At 35.0% G+C, this 15,212-nt stretch overlaps 1 protein-coding gene across 1 annotated transcript in view; it reads right to left on the bottom strand.

Moving 5' to 3' along the window:
- Positions 1–14,882, bottom strand: part of DTHD1 (death domain containing 1) — a 62,649-nt gene extending 47,767 nt beyond the window's left edge. The window contains exons 1-5 of the mRNA XM_063108817.1: positions 14,612–14,882; positions 12,049–12,664; positions 7,984–8,314; positions 5,291–5,470; positions 3,946–4,190 (exon numbers count right to left, since the gene is read on the bottom strand). Coding sequence (XP_062964887.1) covers positions 3,946–4,190; positions 5,291–5,470; positions 7,984–8,314; positions 12,049–12,664; positions 14,612–14,882 — 1,643 coding nt within the window. The remainder of the gene's footprint in view (positions 1–3,945; positions 4,191–5,290; positions 5,471–7,983; positions 8,315–12,048; positions 12,665–14,611) is intronic.
- Between the last annotated feature and the right edge of the window lie 330 nt (positions 14,883–15,212).

Here is a 15,212-nt window from a genome sequence, read left to right as displayed (position 1 = left end):
ATGATCATCCCATTTAGGGGCAATCATTTAATTATAAGGAGGACATTGATGAACATAAAAGTTTCCATTGGGTCCACATGGATAAAAATAACTTCCAGAAATTGTAGTACAAGTCCCAAAAATTAATTAAGACAAAGCAATAGATAGACACTCCAGGCTGCATTTTCTCAAGTCTAACAGTGCCTTGTTACATCTTACCCACCTAAAGGCCTTAATGCCACACAAGGAATATTCAAAAGATTTTTCTCAAGATAAAATTTTTGGTATGCTATCTTCAAGTTTAACAAATAAAAGTCTTATTTGCTAGTAAGCATGTGTTTCAATGTTTTAACAAAACCATTTTCCTCTATTCAATGAGATTTACCTGTGTTGAAATGTAGCACTGACTGATAAGCACAAAGGAAGATATGGTATGTGTGATGTTACTATATAAAATTACTATTTCTTTCTTACATTGACTCTCTAAAATATTATAAATTTAATATATAAAACACAATTATAAATAACAAATTGAGAATAAATACTTTGAGGAACCTCACCTCCTAATGCAAAACAACTAGAGTCTGATACATATTTTTTGACTTGCATAAGTAGGGGAAATCTTAAAGTAATTCCCCAAACTTCCCTCCAAAAGTGTACAAAGTCAGGGTTGCGGCTGAGGGAATAACCAGACAAGAATGATGGGATTACTATGAGGACAAATGCCTTCCCAATAATTTAGATACAGGAGTATGCAACTGTAAGCAATAATCACATAAGCAGAACATGAAGCTCTCGATCCTTGGGATCATAGCCATACAGGAAAGGTGAACTTGAGACCTTCACCAAGACTCTCAAGGAGGCTAAAGTAGTCTCAGTTAAGGAGCAGCTGGTTCTCAACAGAGGCAGAAACAAATGCCATCTGGAAGAAAACAGTTCTGTTTTATGCCTGCAGAAATTTCATATGTACCTGCTCACAAACAAAAGTTCCCAAACAAATGAGGAGGTAAATACCATGAATGACAGTCAATGGAAGCAACAGGCAACAGATATAAACACTCCAAGGATGGAAAGTACAGGAATTATTAAATACAAGATGAAAACAACTGTATATGAAAAGTTTAATAAAAATGAAGGGCAGCATTACAAACAAATCAGCAGCAAGAGACTATCAAAAACAATTAGGGAGATTTGAATAAGAACTAAATATAACTTTCAGAAATAAAAAATAGGATTGGTAAAAACAGTAACATAATAGATTAATGAGTTTTAAAGTATACAGTATTTTTGGCATTTTGAACTGGAATGTGAAGAAATTGCTCAAAAGACAACACACAGAGACAGGGAGATGGAAAATATAGAAGGGAAGTAAAGAAATATGGAATTTAGAAAGAGGCAGTTTGATATACATCTAATGGAAACCCATAAGTACAGAGTGGGTAAAATGGAGAAGAGATATTTGATTAGAAAGCACATAAGAATTTTTCAGAAATGTGAAAAGACATAAATCCATTTATTCAGAAAGCACAATCTATTGTATTCAGAAAAAGCTTTTAAGGTTCACATCTAGATATATCATAGGTAACTGCAGAACACTAAGTACAAAGAAAAAACCTTAAAAGCAGCCAGCAAGATAAACGAGACCACCCATAAAGTTATGAAAATTGTATTCACCGCAGTCTTCACAACGTCTATGATGAAATCCATAAAGAGTGAAACACTATCCCCAAAGAGATGAGAAAAAAAAAATCACTGTCAAACTAGAATTTTATGCCAAATGTGTTCTCCAAAGATGACCCCCAGTGAACTATGCTCTCAGTATTCATGCCCTGTCTAGTACGCTTGCACAATGAACTACAGCCAGCTCTGTGACTCATCTTTAACCAGTAGAGTGCTGCAGAAGAAGAAGACATATAGGAATAAATTCAAGTACATGTGATCAAACAAATAAGTAAATAAAAGCAAAGGAATGATTTAAACTTTCAGAATATTGGTTAACTTCAGTGGGCTGAGGAGCAACTGTGGTGGGGAGGAAGGGGATGGTTTAGGGGAGGGGCAGGTAAAGAGATGCAATTTTATTGATAATATAATTTCTTAAATTATATAGCAGCTTTACCAGTTGTCCATTTTATTATGTGACATGATTTACATAGAATTTGCAAATATTCTTGGGTATGATTCACATATTACATTTGAATGAGACAACTTTAAAAACAATAGAAAATGTCATTTTTCACAGGGAAAAAAATATTTTCTTATCTAATAATCTAAAGTATTTCTTGTATAATATGGAATGTTTCTGTTTAATAAATTATTTTTCCCTTTCATTGCTGTTGAGAAATCTTTTCTGACTCATAACTAAATGACTCTCATCTTTTCCCCCAAAATCACTCAGACATGAAGGAATGTAATACAATACAGACTTTTTATTGGTAATATTTGGACTATGCTTTGCCTCAAATAACTTTTATCTTTTTTTTATTTCATAAGACATGAATTGCTTCATTGTGTTTTTGTTCCCACAGAAAATGTTCAACTGGCTTTCACATAAATATAAATTATGTTTAATCCATTTATATTTATTGTCATAACTAAGAATTGTATATACTTCATCTTGTTTAAGCTTTCTCATGAATAGATTCATGTCATTATGCTGTTTTCTTGTTTCCTTTCTATCTCTCTGCCATACAAACTTTTACTTCTGTCTTTTTTCCTTTTATATTATTTATACGTAATATCAGATTTTTAAAAAATAAGACTTTCCTGTTCTTGATTTCTCAGATTTCATCTTGTTAAGTCAGCCCATTATTTTTATCTATTTATCTATTCATTTTGTTAAGAGCATGTGAGTAGCAGAGAGAGGAGAACACTTCTACAATGCTGGTGGGGCTATGAATTAGCACAGCCATTATGGAAAACAGTATGGAGGTTTCTCAAACAACTATAGATAGATTTTTCATATGATCTGGCAAATCCCACTACCGAGTATATACCCAAAGGAATGGAAATCATCATGTTGAAGGGACACCCTGCACTCCCATGTTCATTGCAGCTCTATTTACAGTAGCCAAGATATGGAACCAACCTAAACGTCCTTTGACTGGATAGGGAAAATATGGTAAGTATACATAATGGAATACTACTTTGCTATTAAAAAGAATAAAATTCTGCCATTCAGAGCTACACGAATGAGCTTGGAGAAAATTGTGTTATGTGAAACAAGCCGGGAACAGAAAGAGAAACACAGCATGTCCCCCTCACTCATAAATAGGAGCAAAAATATAGCAGCCTCTCCATTAATAGTAGTTATTATTTCAATTAAGTGTCTCAAATTTTTTCACCTTTTGATTTTCCAAAGGAAAAAATAATTTTCCTTCAGAACCAAAGAATAGAAAGATTCCTTCTTCTTCTATTAGGAAAAAAAGGTAAGTATTAAATAAAAGGACAGCAATTAGGAGGAAGATCACTGTCATTCTGTGTACCATATTTGTTGTTAGATTTCATTTCTGGTTTTATTTCTGGCTGGTAACTTAATACGTATATCTGTCTTATTGGTGGGGATTTCACTTAATTCTAAAAATTAAGAGAAGGAATTTACCTATATGGCAAATATAAATTCAAATTTAATTGGTTTTGTAAAATATCAGGTTGGTCTTTTTTCTACAATAACAGAACACTTTTAAATATAGAAATTAAAACCACCATTTCACATCTTTGTAACTAACCATATCATACATTTCTTTTAAAAGGATTAATTTTACCTCTTTCAAATCAATCTTATCAAATAAGCATAATCTGGGGCCCATGACAGTTAAAATCATTAACTTTTCTAAACCCATAACATTTTATTTCTAGATTAAAGATGTTTCTTAATATTTCCATACAAGACATTTGATTAGAATTTTTAAATATTTACATTTCTTTGTTTACCATTAAGCCATTTAACAATATTAGGATCTTACTCACCGGTTGAAATATAAAGGTGTGATCCTATTTGTTGTGGCACTAGCTGTTCTTTTATGATCTATGTCAGACCCAAAATTATTTTTATCAGGGTGTGGAGAACAAGGTAGGAATACAGTGACTGGCTTCTGAAAGGGATGGGTTGATGGGTGCTGAACATGAATCAGAGGACTTGTGGATAGGACTGAGTATGAAGTATCTTGCTTGGTTTTTAAATATGCCACCAGAGATGGGTCAACTGGCTGGATCTAAACAAAGAAAAAGTGTACACATTCTTATATTTTAATAGCAAAAGATGCAAAATATTAACACATTTCTAAGCCGATTTTTTGAAAATTCTATAGAGATTAGTTTTACACATTTCTCTATGCACTGTTAACTGGAATCAACACTGCACTGATTTATAAAAGAGCACAGCATTTGGGCCCCTTTTTACAAAATGTTTCTGAAGTTTGGGTTTTCTGTCCTATGTTATAAATAACTGAGAAACGTTCTTAACTTGTAAGCAACATAATGACCTAGAAAATAAAATAGATGTTTTATATAATTTCTAATCAGAACTATTGTTAGATCAAGCGATCTTTAGAAACTAGAAAAACAAGACTATATTTACTTAAGTGTTTTCTCTCACATAAGATGGTTAATAATAAAAATAGCTCACATGATTCCAAAATTTCAAATTTTATGGAAACTATTTATGAATAAAATATCCAGAATATGTTTTCTTCCTAATCTTTCTTTTTAACTTAACCACTTATGGTAACAACTGGGAAAAATAGACAGGAAAGCCTGGGAGAGAGTTGAGGCTAGGACAGGGAATATTATTTGAGGAACTAAATCTTCTGAAACATACACTGATATATCATCATCATTATATGTACAACTTTGCAAGTAGTGTTTGTATATATTAAATCACTATTCAAAAAAAGAGCTAATGTTTCAAAGTTAAATATAACCAGTGTTCATAATAATAAATATTTTAATTATTAGTCTCTTTTTGCCATCCTCTCAGATGAAAATATTCAGTTATAGGAATGTCCCAAAGTCTGTCATCAATTCTTTCATACATACTCAGCACATGTTTTTATCAATAAATATCATAAACAAAACAACACAAAAGATTAGCTGGGAAAACCTTTCAAATAAAGCAGGGATTTATTTTGGAAAGAGATTCAATATGCTCAAAATCATTACTTTATCACCAATATCACTATGTGCTAGGCCACTGCAAGTAGAGAAGAATTTGTTTATTGTTGTATTAAATATTTGTATCCTCTTTATCCTTTAGGATCATTCTTGATGACCCACAAAATCTATGGGAAGGAAGTCACCAACTTTTAATATTTACCTTTAATTGTACAAGTACTGCAGAGCTGAAGACTCCTGGAGGGTAATTTAAGGATATTCGAGAATCTATGCTTGACTTAAGAGTGAGGCCTTTCTTTGTTACTGTGAAGGACTCTTTCTTTAAACAAGACACAACAGAAAAGATACCCAACTTGTAAATTTTCACTGCAGCGCAGGTCCCCTGTATGGATTAAAGGACATTAAAACAAGCTACAGCACTGTTTTGAGACATACATGCTGTACATACTCTGTAGACTGTGAAAAAGCTATGTGCTGTCCATGTAATTGCCCACAATTTGAGATAATTTCATTAAACTAAAATGAATAGTCTTTTCATGAGATGAAATAGAAGTAGATAATTGAGAGTTTCTTAAATTTGGACTACAAGATAGCAAAGAGAGAAATAAACGTATTTTTAAATCTAAATTAAATCCCCCCCAAGTGTGTGTGTGTGTGTGTGTGTGTGTGTGTGTGTGTGTGTGTGTATGTATACACACATATATAAAATGGGTAATTATATTTAGTGTTTTCACAAATATTAATTGCTTCCGGAATATTTTAAATATTGACCTTTATCCAGAACATTCAACACCATTTCAGAAAATTCCAAGGATAGGAATTTCATTATTGGCATAGTTTACTCAAATGCTATAGCACCTGTACTGTCAGCAATTCTTCCTCCTGCAGCTCACAGTCTCTTAGGTTGCCCAAAATAAAGTTATTTGCTCTGTTTCTCTCCTCCTTGCAGTGGGAGTAGATGAATGCAGAGAGACACTTGTGTTTCTTTTTTATGTAGTGACATTCCAATTTGTAATGCATATAGGCAGGCACATTTTCAAGCTTTTTTATTGCACAGAAAGGGAACTGAGTACATAAATGAAAACAAAATGATCTACTCATGTAATCACCAAAGCTTAAAATGAAGAAGCAGACTTGGAAGTAATTTGGTCTATTCATGCTTCCCTGAATGCCAGCCAGGCTCCACCCCAGCATGAGTGGATAATCATGCAGACACACAAACAAACATTTCAGGGACAATCACAAGGGAAAATAATCCATCATTTGAAAACTGACTAAGGAAGAGATTTCACAATATCACCACATGAATTCATCTCTGGGAAAATTCTGGGCATGATGAATGTTCTTAATTGGCCAGAGGGAAAATGGTGAGAGGTAAGAAAGAAAAGTCTTCTGGGAACCCGTGGTGGCTGCCATGCATTTAGACCACATTTGGCAAGTCCTAAGGAACCAAAAGGGTTTTTTAAATTAAAAGTTTTAAATGTCATATGACCCCCATAAAAATTTGAAAGGAATACAGTTTAAATTTTCTTGAGCTAAAAGTAAGGATAACTACCATTAGAATACTATAAAGATAAAAGTATATGCCTTTATTTTTTACAATAGACAATAATTCTCTTATTTTTTCTTTTAATAATACATATACTAAACATCTTCCAAACCCATTTTGTGAGAAGTACATGTGCTATGGGCTGTTTTTGGTTTTACTGTGACAGCCACACAGACTAGTTGTGCTTAAAATGCCCCAGTCAAGGGCAATGCTGATCAGACTACTCTTATAGGCTTCCCGGACAAAATATAAAATGTATTATTTGCATGAATTGAAGTAATTAGAATAGGCTTGGCTTTCATATTCAACTATATACAATCTTGTTTGTAACTCAGAAAAACCAAAGTCAGAAAAGGATGACATGTATTGTAAAGAATTTCTTGTGTGCATACACTTTTTTTACATTTATTTCTTGAGATCCTCTTCAAATAAGGACAACTTACATAAAGCTTAAAAAGACAAATATTTTAATTGTTGAAAATAAGTTCAATGGCCCTCAGAAGAACCTTAAATATTAGTCCCCGTCAACTCTCTGCTAAATTTAATAATTGTGCATGTTCTGTCTTCACAATGTATGAATTTGTGACCACAGAGAACCTCAGTTATTACAATAAAATCTCCATGAATAATAATTTATTATCAACTAATATGTGTTTACTGGCTTCCTTTCATCTTTTTAAGTATATTATTTCTTCAATCCTTACAATCCTATCAAGTAGACACTATATTGTGTTCATTTTTCAGATGAAGAAATTGAGTTGCAGCAAGATTACATATTTACCCAAGTTCACATAGCAAGAATATAGAAACCAGGTTTCAAATCTAACCAATCTTCCTCCACAGCCCATATCCTAACTAACACATATACCTCCTTCCACGTACGAGCTAAATTTCATTTATCAACTTAATAACTATCTCAAGGCATACACACACCAAAAAAAAAAAAAAAAAGAATTTTATGTATTTTCCTGTCCCATGGATGTAAAGAATAAAGCTACTATCATTGGGGAATTCTAACATTCTTAAATTTAGACAGGAGTTCATCATATTAGAAATGTTGATCTATAGGATAAACTTAATTAAGCCATGATATTGGTTTTGTTTTCAGGTGAAAAAACATTTGCTCTGTCCTAGACTCAAGTTCTTCATTCCTTACTTTGGCCAGTAATTTCTGCTCTTTGATCTTTCATGAATGCCAAAAAAGCAAGAATACACTAGCACAAATCTACCAACCTTTCCATTTGTTACCAATGGAGCAATTATATCTATACTACAATCTGTTAGTCCGAATAATATTTAGAGAGGAGCCAGACAACAAATGTAGATATAGCCAAGTATTTACCAACCTTATAACTTCCTCTCATTCCTTCCAGTGAATTTGGGTTTAAGTAACTTGATTGGAGGTTTACATCAGACGCTTTCACCATGATGTCTCTGTAATTTCCCCTGTAACGTGCAGTAAATGGAATTGCAATGCATATTGGAAATGGAATTGTCTTTTCCCTATCTGAGCACTTAATGATGATGACATTGCTGACCAACTCTTCGTTATCACTCACTATTAAAGAACTCATGCTATTAATTATTCGGCATTCTATTTGTTGCAGCACGTGTGATGGTGCTGTAATATAACAAGACACTTGAGGGTCAGTGTCGTCACTCTGCACATCAAAATACCTGCAAGGGAAAAAAAAGAATGTCATTTTTCCAATTATTTGATTTGTGTACTTCATAGCCAAATTCAGAAAGGCACAAACTCTAGAAACACATTGTCTTGGTTGGTGTGAATACCAGTTCTCCCACTTATTGACCCTGTTTATTGACCCTGTGACTTTGGGCAAGATACTCAACCTTTCTGTGCCTCAGTTTCCTCAACTGTAAAATGGTGACAAAATACCAAATAATACCTATCTCATAGAAAAGTCATGTGAATTAAATGAACTATTATATATTAAGTAATTAGAAAGAGCCATGCCTGGTATACAGTAAGTATTGTACATGTTAGCTACAGTTACAGTTGTTACTATTGTTATTACTATTATTACTTAAGTGATTGATTCATTCCTCAGTTTGGTTCACTCCACAATAAGAACATGAAGATTGCTGAAGCATCTTGATAAACCAAATACTAATACCTGGATAGTTTCCCAAATTGTATAGAGAGGGAGTAATCATATATGAGGTATTAAAATTGTCTAAACACACTAAATCAAATAATAACGTTTATTATATTTTTTAGAAAAACTGAGAAAAGTACAAAAATACTGTGAATTTATGATTAATCATAGTAACTAGGAAGAGATTATTTACAATCCTCAAAGGATGAATCCAAAAGCTTATTTTGACCATTAATTTTACTCTTTTTTTTTTTACTATCATCTTTGCCAAAGATTTTCGAGTCATAGATTTGAATTCAAATTTGAGCTCAGTCACTTACTATTTGTTTGACCTTAGACATTAATAGTTATTATTAAAATAGCTAATATTTTAGTGCTCTCCATAGGCCAGGTTTTAGACCACGTATTATTTTATTTAATCCTCTCAACTATTGTGTCAGGCAGGAACTACTATCATCATCATTTTACAGATAAGGAAACTGAGGCTTAGAAAATTTAACTTTCTGAAGACCCCATAGATGGTAAGCTTTAGAACCAATAATTGGTATCATCTGTCTTTAATGTGAATGCTCAGACTCATGAATGTAATATCATACTTCCTCAAATTATTCCAAAGTACTGCTTATTTTACTCATTACAAATTGAAACTAATATCTAATCCATAATAGTGTGAAGATTGAATAGGATAAAACATTTAAACTTTCTATACAATCTGTTAGCATAGGATGGGTGCTCATTAATGTTGGATCTCTACATTAAAATTACCAACCAGAGTTTCTCCTTTTCTTGCTACTTCTCATTTCATACCAGTGAAATGATTGAAACATATTATCTACATATAACACAGCATTAATGTCCAGCTCTAGAATAATCAAGTTATAGCTGTTTTTCAATTATTGGTAAATAAAATTTTAAATAGCACTTGAATATAGAAATCTAAAAAATATGTTAAAATTGCAGGGAGGATCATATATTTACACTTATAATTCTGAATTCATAGAGTTAGAGGAAATAGAAAATTACCCAGCACATTGGTCTGCTTGAGTAGTCTCTGCTGCTGGTGACAATGGTAATTCAGAAAATGAGAAACATTGTTTAATAGAGGATACAGTGACCCAGCCTTGCATAACTTCTGGAATGTTTCTGCTCTGTGCCCTGGAAACCATGTTGACACACTCTTCTTCCAGAAGGTATGTTTCTCAACTGACAGATGAAGTAGGGCAAGGACACCTGTAACTGGTTCCCTTCCCCCTAGCCCTAATTGAATAGATCTAGCCCAGCTGCTAAGATAATTACATTGGTTTGTTCCAGTCTTGTTTCCCCTTCATGTACACACTAGGACAGCTACACTAGAAGAGGTAGCCTTCTGTTGGAAAGCTGTCCACGGGGGAAATCACAACAGATTCTGAGCAAGGTTTTGTTTTTCACACACATCTTTTATGTGGCATGATGGCTTCCCAGCCTGAGGGATTGCAATGAGTAGTCATCTTCTTAAACATGCAAGCCAAGCACAATTGGTTCGGATGCCACAAAGGGGAAATCACTAACCAGGGAACACCTAAAGGAGGTATTAAAGGGAGTGGTTCAGGCAATGACTCATTAACTGATGCTCTGAGTCATTTCTGAATGTTAGGATATGAAGTGTCAATGTTTTTTCTCAAGTGAAACAGATAAGCACATATTGACTACTTTAAAAGTTGTTTTGCAGGGGCAGTTAATTCTTACACACCAGGGAGGTCTTCCTTGAATTGAATGTTCTCCTTCACAGAATTCTTTAGATTCTCTGACCTGTTGGGACATCACAGCTAAACTAGCCCAATCCTTGCATCCTTTAGATGAGATAACTAAGGTCAAGGTAGGCGAAATGACTTGCCTAAGATCATGGATTCAGTTAGTGCTGTTGTCCTGGAAATGGTATCACACCTGAAAAAGCACCAGCACATCACGGCAGAGAAGGGGGGTAAGTGAAAGATGATAGTAAGTGGGAGGCAGAGAAAGTGAGGGTTGTTGCAGGTGAAATTAACATACTAACATTTACCTGAGCATGAACATCTGCAAAGGGGCATGGTGCTAAAAGCCCTTTATTTGACCTTCCCAAGTTTAGGAAATATGTATTATTTGTACAATCCAGAAACTGAAGCTAAGAAATGAAACAAGTTGCTCAGGGTCACAGAACTAGTATATAATAAAATAGAAGATAAAACCTAAGTTTGTCTGACTCCCAAAACAATTTTTTTTTTTCACTGTTCCCCACTACCTCCCAAGAGTGTTGTTTCCTGGGAAAATACGGTTTCTGAATATTTTATTTTATTTGGACAAATAGGGGATTATTACCTCATTGTATATGGGAGATAATTTATAAAATAGATCAGTCTTTCTCATTTTTGTGAAGTCATGGGCTCTTAGAGAATCTAATGAAAGCTCTGGACCATCTCTAAAGGGACAACATAGGTATGAACATATACACTCAATTTTAAAAACCTCTGAAGCTTGTCCATGAGCCTCCTAGAACTCTATAGACACAGGTTATAAATTCATGATGATCTTCTGGAGAATATAAACAAAATATATATCAGAGGCTAAAAAATTACTAATTTTTTAACAGCCTGCAGCCTCCTAGTTTTTTCTTATTACAATTGAAAAAGTAGTGATTTAGAAAAGTACTCATTTTCTGGACAATCGTTCATTTTAACTACTTTCTTATCTAGTCAGTTCCTTGTTCCTTTAAAGAAATATTTAATATGTTTATTTCCTAAAGCTGTAATAAACAAGCAGTATTAGTAATAGAGGCCATATAAATTTTTATAGGAGTAATTTAAGCTGAATTATTGATTCGCAATTCTTTTGGAGATACGAAGTGGAAATATAAAATTTTATTCATATGTAAATGCTATGTATACTGCTATGATGTGAATGTTTGTGTGCACCCCAAAATTATATGTTGGAATCCTAACTCCAAGGTGATGGTATTAGGAGGCAGGGCCTTTTGGCAGGTGATTAGATTAATGCCCTTAGAGAATAGCCCAAGGGAGCACATTCACTCCTTCCGTCATGTGAGGACACAGCAAGAAGGCATAATCTATGAACCAGAAAGCCCTCACCATACACCAAATCTGCCAACACCTTGACCTTGGACTTCCCAGCCTTCAGAACTGTGAGATATAAATTTCTGTTGCTTAAAAGCTAGTTTATGGTATTTTGGAATAGCAGCCTGAAAGAACTAAGACATGTACTAACTACAGTAACCCACAGAAGTAGGTACATATAAGCACTTCTCATATTGCATTTACTTACTCCTTTTCCATTATGTTATTCTTTTGCTTTAGACTCTCTGAATCATTGGGAAGAAGACTATTCACGTATTTATTGGAGATATCACATGTTTTTGAGGATGCGGTCATCTCTTCTCTTTGGCTTTCTGAGGTCTCTTGAATTTCTCTTTCTGTTGCCTGGATTATGTCATGAATCTCTTTCCTGTTGCCATTTATGTCCTCAACAGTCATGTGTTCTATTTGTTTATCATCTCCATTTTCTGCATTATCTGGGAACATTTTGTTCTGTGACTCTCCATGCCCTGTTATATTTCCATTCAATGATACATTGTTTTCTTTTTCCACTAATTCTGAACTCATAAGTGTTTTGTTTTTTTTTAACTGGACCTGGTTTGTGTAAGGACTTTCTTCTCCATTGGTGGGAGAAACAGTAGCTGTTTCTATGACATTTGGTTCCTCTCGTGCAACAATGTCTGCTGCTTTGGTATCTTGAATGGTGGACATTGTCTGCTGTAGAGTACATTCATCGTCCATGCTGCATAAATTACACATCTCCTTTTCTTCTTTCTTTAGAAGTGTAGCAGTGTTTCCCAAATGTTCCTTTATTTTCATGAGGCAGTCTATGAAAGTAATGATTTCTACACACATACACACACACACACACACACACAGAGAACAAATACAAAGCTAAACCAAATTATTTCTGCACTCACATATAATGAGGTATGGCAAGATAATCCCAAAAACCTATAAAGATCCTTACCAGGCATTTAAGCCAGCCTTCTAAAGGAGAAGTCATTTGTAAAACTGTCAGTCTTTTAACACTTCTAGGAATTGGAAACAAACTACTTTTAACTTAGTAGCAAAGAGTAAATCTAATCTCTCTTGCTTATGAAAGTGCTTTGAATATTTGAAGACAGATATAATGATACCTGCCCCCCCCCCAACACCCAACACACAAATAATTAAAGTCAACAACTCCCTCAATCATTCCTCATTTGGTATGATTTTGAGAGTAGTTCCTTTGACTCGGAATGTACAATAGTTCATCAATTATCCATTTAAAATGCTGGGCCTAAAATTAGCCAAACACCCCAGATGAGGCTTGGGTACCATAGCTACACTATTTCTGCTGACGTAGATGCTATATTTTGGGGTGTAGTTTGCTGCTCTGAGAATTGAATTAGATTTACACTGTTCCTTCTGCTGAGTTTGTACTCACTGGAAATTTTTGAATTAGTCTTTCAAAGAATAACTCTGGTCATACCAATTCTTTGATTGGAGCCTGTAGTGGCTACTCCAGGACTATTGTACTAATCATGTCAAGCTTCTTCACTCTGGTGTAAACTGTCATCAGAATCTGCTCCTTTGTAATGTCTCACCCAATCCCCATTTCACAGCATTCTCCTATTTGTCCCTCTTCTTCTCACAGCTTGGGTCATCAGATGATTTCTTGCAGGTTTAGCACCTCTCCGATCTTTAGAATTAAATTCTGAACTAAAGAATATGTGATTTAAGGCCCTGTGGCTCACTGTTTTTAGAATCATCACCAAATCATCCTTTTGCTAGTCTGGGCTTGTCTTTGGGCTCCAGTTCTAACAATTATTATTTATTTATTTATTTATTTTTTTTGTCTAATACTTAAGACTCCGTCTTTATTTTGAACTCTTGTTCGAGTCTCTGAGTCCTTCTTTTCCCTGAATATGTACTTGTCTTGCTATGTTGCCTAGGATTATGTTCCAGTCTCTCTGGAGACTGGAGACCTGGTTATGATCTCCAGCTGGTGGCTTCTGGATCATGCGGCCTCTGGACAGTTTCTCTGATGCCCACTATTTTCCCTCCAGGCTAAATTTCTTAGTATTACCTGCCCACTTGCCTTGACACTATATTATTTAGAGTTGGATTTCATGATGCCACCTATATTCTTATCTGGAATAGCTGTTGTTGTCTAAGCTTATGTTCATCAGATACCACATTCTTCCTGCCTTACCATACTTCTCAGCATCCACAATTGGACCTATTCCCAAGAACTGTCTCCTCTCCCCTTACGTGTGGGTGTCCAACTCCTTATCCCAGCCCACCCCAGTCTTTTCAGTGGTTTTGCAATTAATAGGTCCAAGCTCAAATGACTCTAGAGGTAGAATATTATGTCCCAATATGAAAACAAAAACGAAAACAAAATACTGCTTACTCTGCCTTAAACTAGGCCCATAATTTTCTATCTCTAAGTCTTGGATCCTGCTAATCATACCTCAAGACTCCCAATTTCCAGCTGCATAAACCCAATTCATTCTTTAAGCTTCAGTTTTGCCAAAATTCTCAATTCCACACCAAAAATAGGATCTTGCCTGCTTCTGAAGCCCAAAAGCACTTCAATTGTATGTCTCTAATGCAGCTGGTCTCAGTGATGTCCCTTGCATGATTGTACATTTGTTTTACCTTATTTCCCCTATTACACTGTCAGCATCTTGTGGACAGAGAGACCCAGTGCCTGCTGTAGCCTTGTTTGTATGCTCATAGACCCTCTTGGAGAGCGCTCCAATCAATATTCCTTAGGGAAAGAATAAACTAATAAAAGCACTTGCCTTGTCTCCAGGTACACTGATTCTCCTTGTCAAGCAGTATGTACAGCTGCTGGCAGGTGGAGTGCAGGGTCCCCGCGGTGTGCTCTAACAGTTGGTGAAGGGCCCCACTGAGCTCTTGACTCAGAAAGACCACTGTGGCCATCCAAGTTGCCCCACCAGCCCCCTCACAAAGGTCATCACCCAGAAGTGCCTGCTTAAGCATCTGGTTTTGTCTCCAAATCTGCTTCAAAATTTGGCCAAGTTTACCTGAGCCCATGTCTTCTATATCCATTTTGTGCTGCAAAAGTGATAAGCTGCTTTCCTGCCAGCAAAGCCTAAAGGTTTAGCAAATTCAGACTTGGCGATGGTTATTTCTCCTAAAATCTAGGAGGTGATCCAAGTTGGCTAGTCAAGCACTTTTCTTCAACATAACAGTTTATTCAGCTTTTTGTTGACCAGTGAAAAGTTACTAGGTGACCGAAGGAAGGGCGTTCCTGCACCCTGGGTTCTATTGTGTACAGAATGGATTAATCACAGGGATAGAGCTAGCTCACACAATTCAACTCTCCGTGTAATTTGTACAAATTCAATATACCGTGGAAGCCCAGAGATACCTTTCAAG

This window comes from Cynocephalus volans, chromosome 9, assembly GCF_027409185.1.
Source record: "Cynocephalus volans isolate mCynVol1 chromosome 9, mCynVol1.pri, whole genome shotgun sequence".
Classification (NCBI taxonomy): Eukaryota; Metazoa; Chordata; class Mammalia; order Dermoptera; family Cynocephalidae; genus Cynocephalus; species Cynocephalus volans.
Note: the sequence above shows the minus strand (reverse complement) of the source record. Positions and strands in the feature narration are given on the sequence as shown.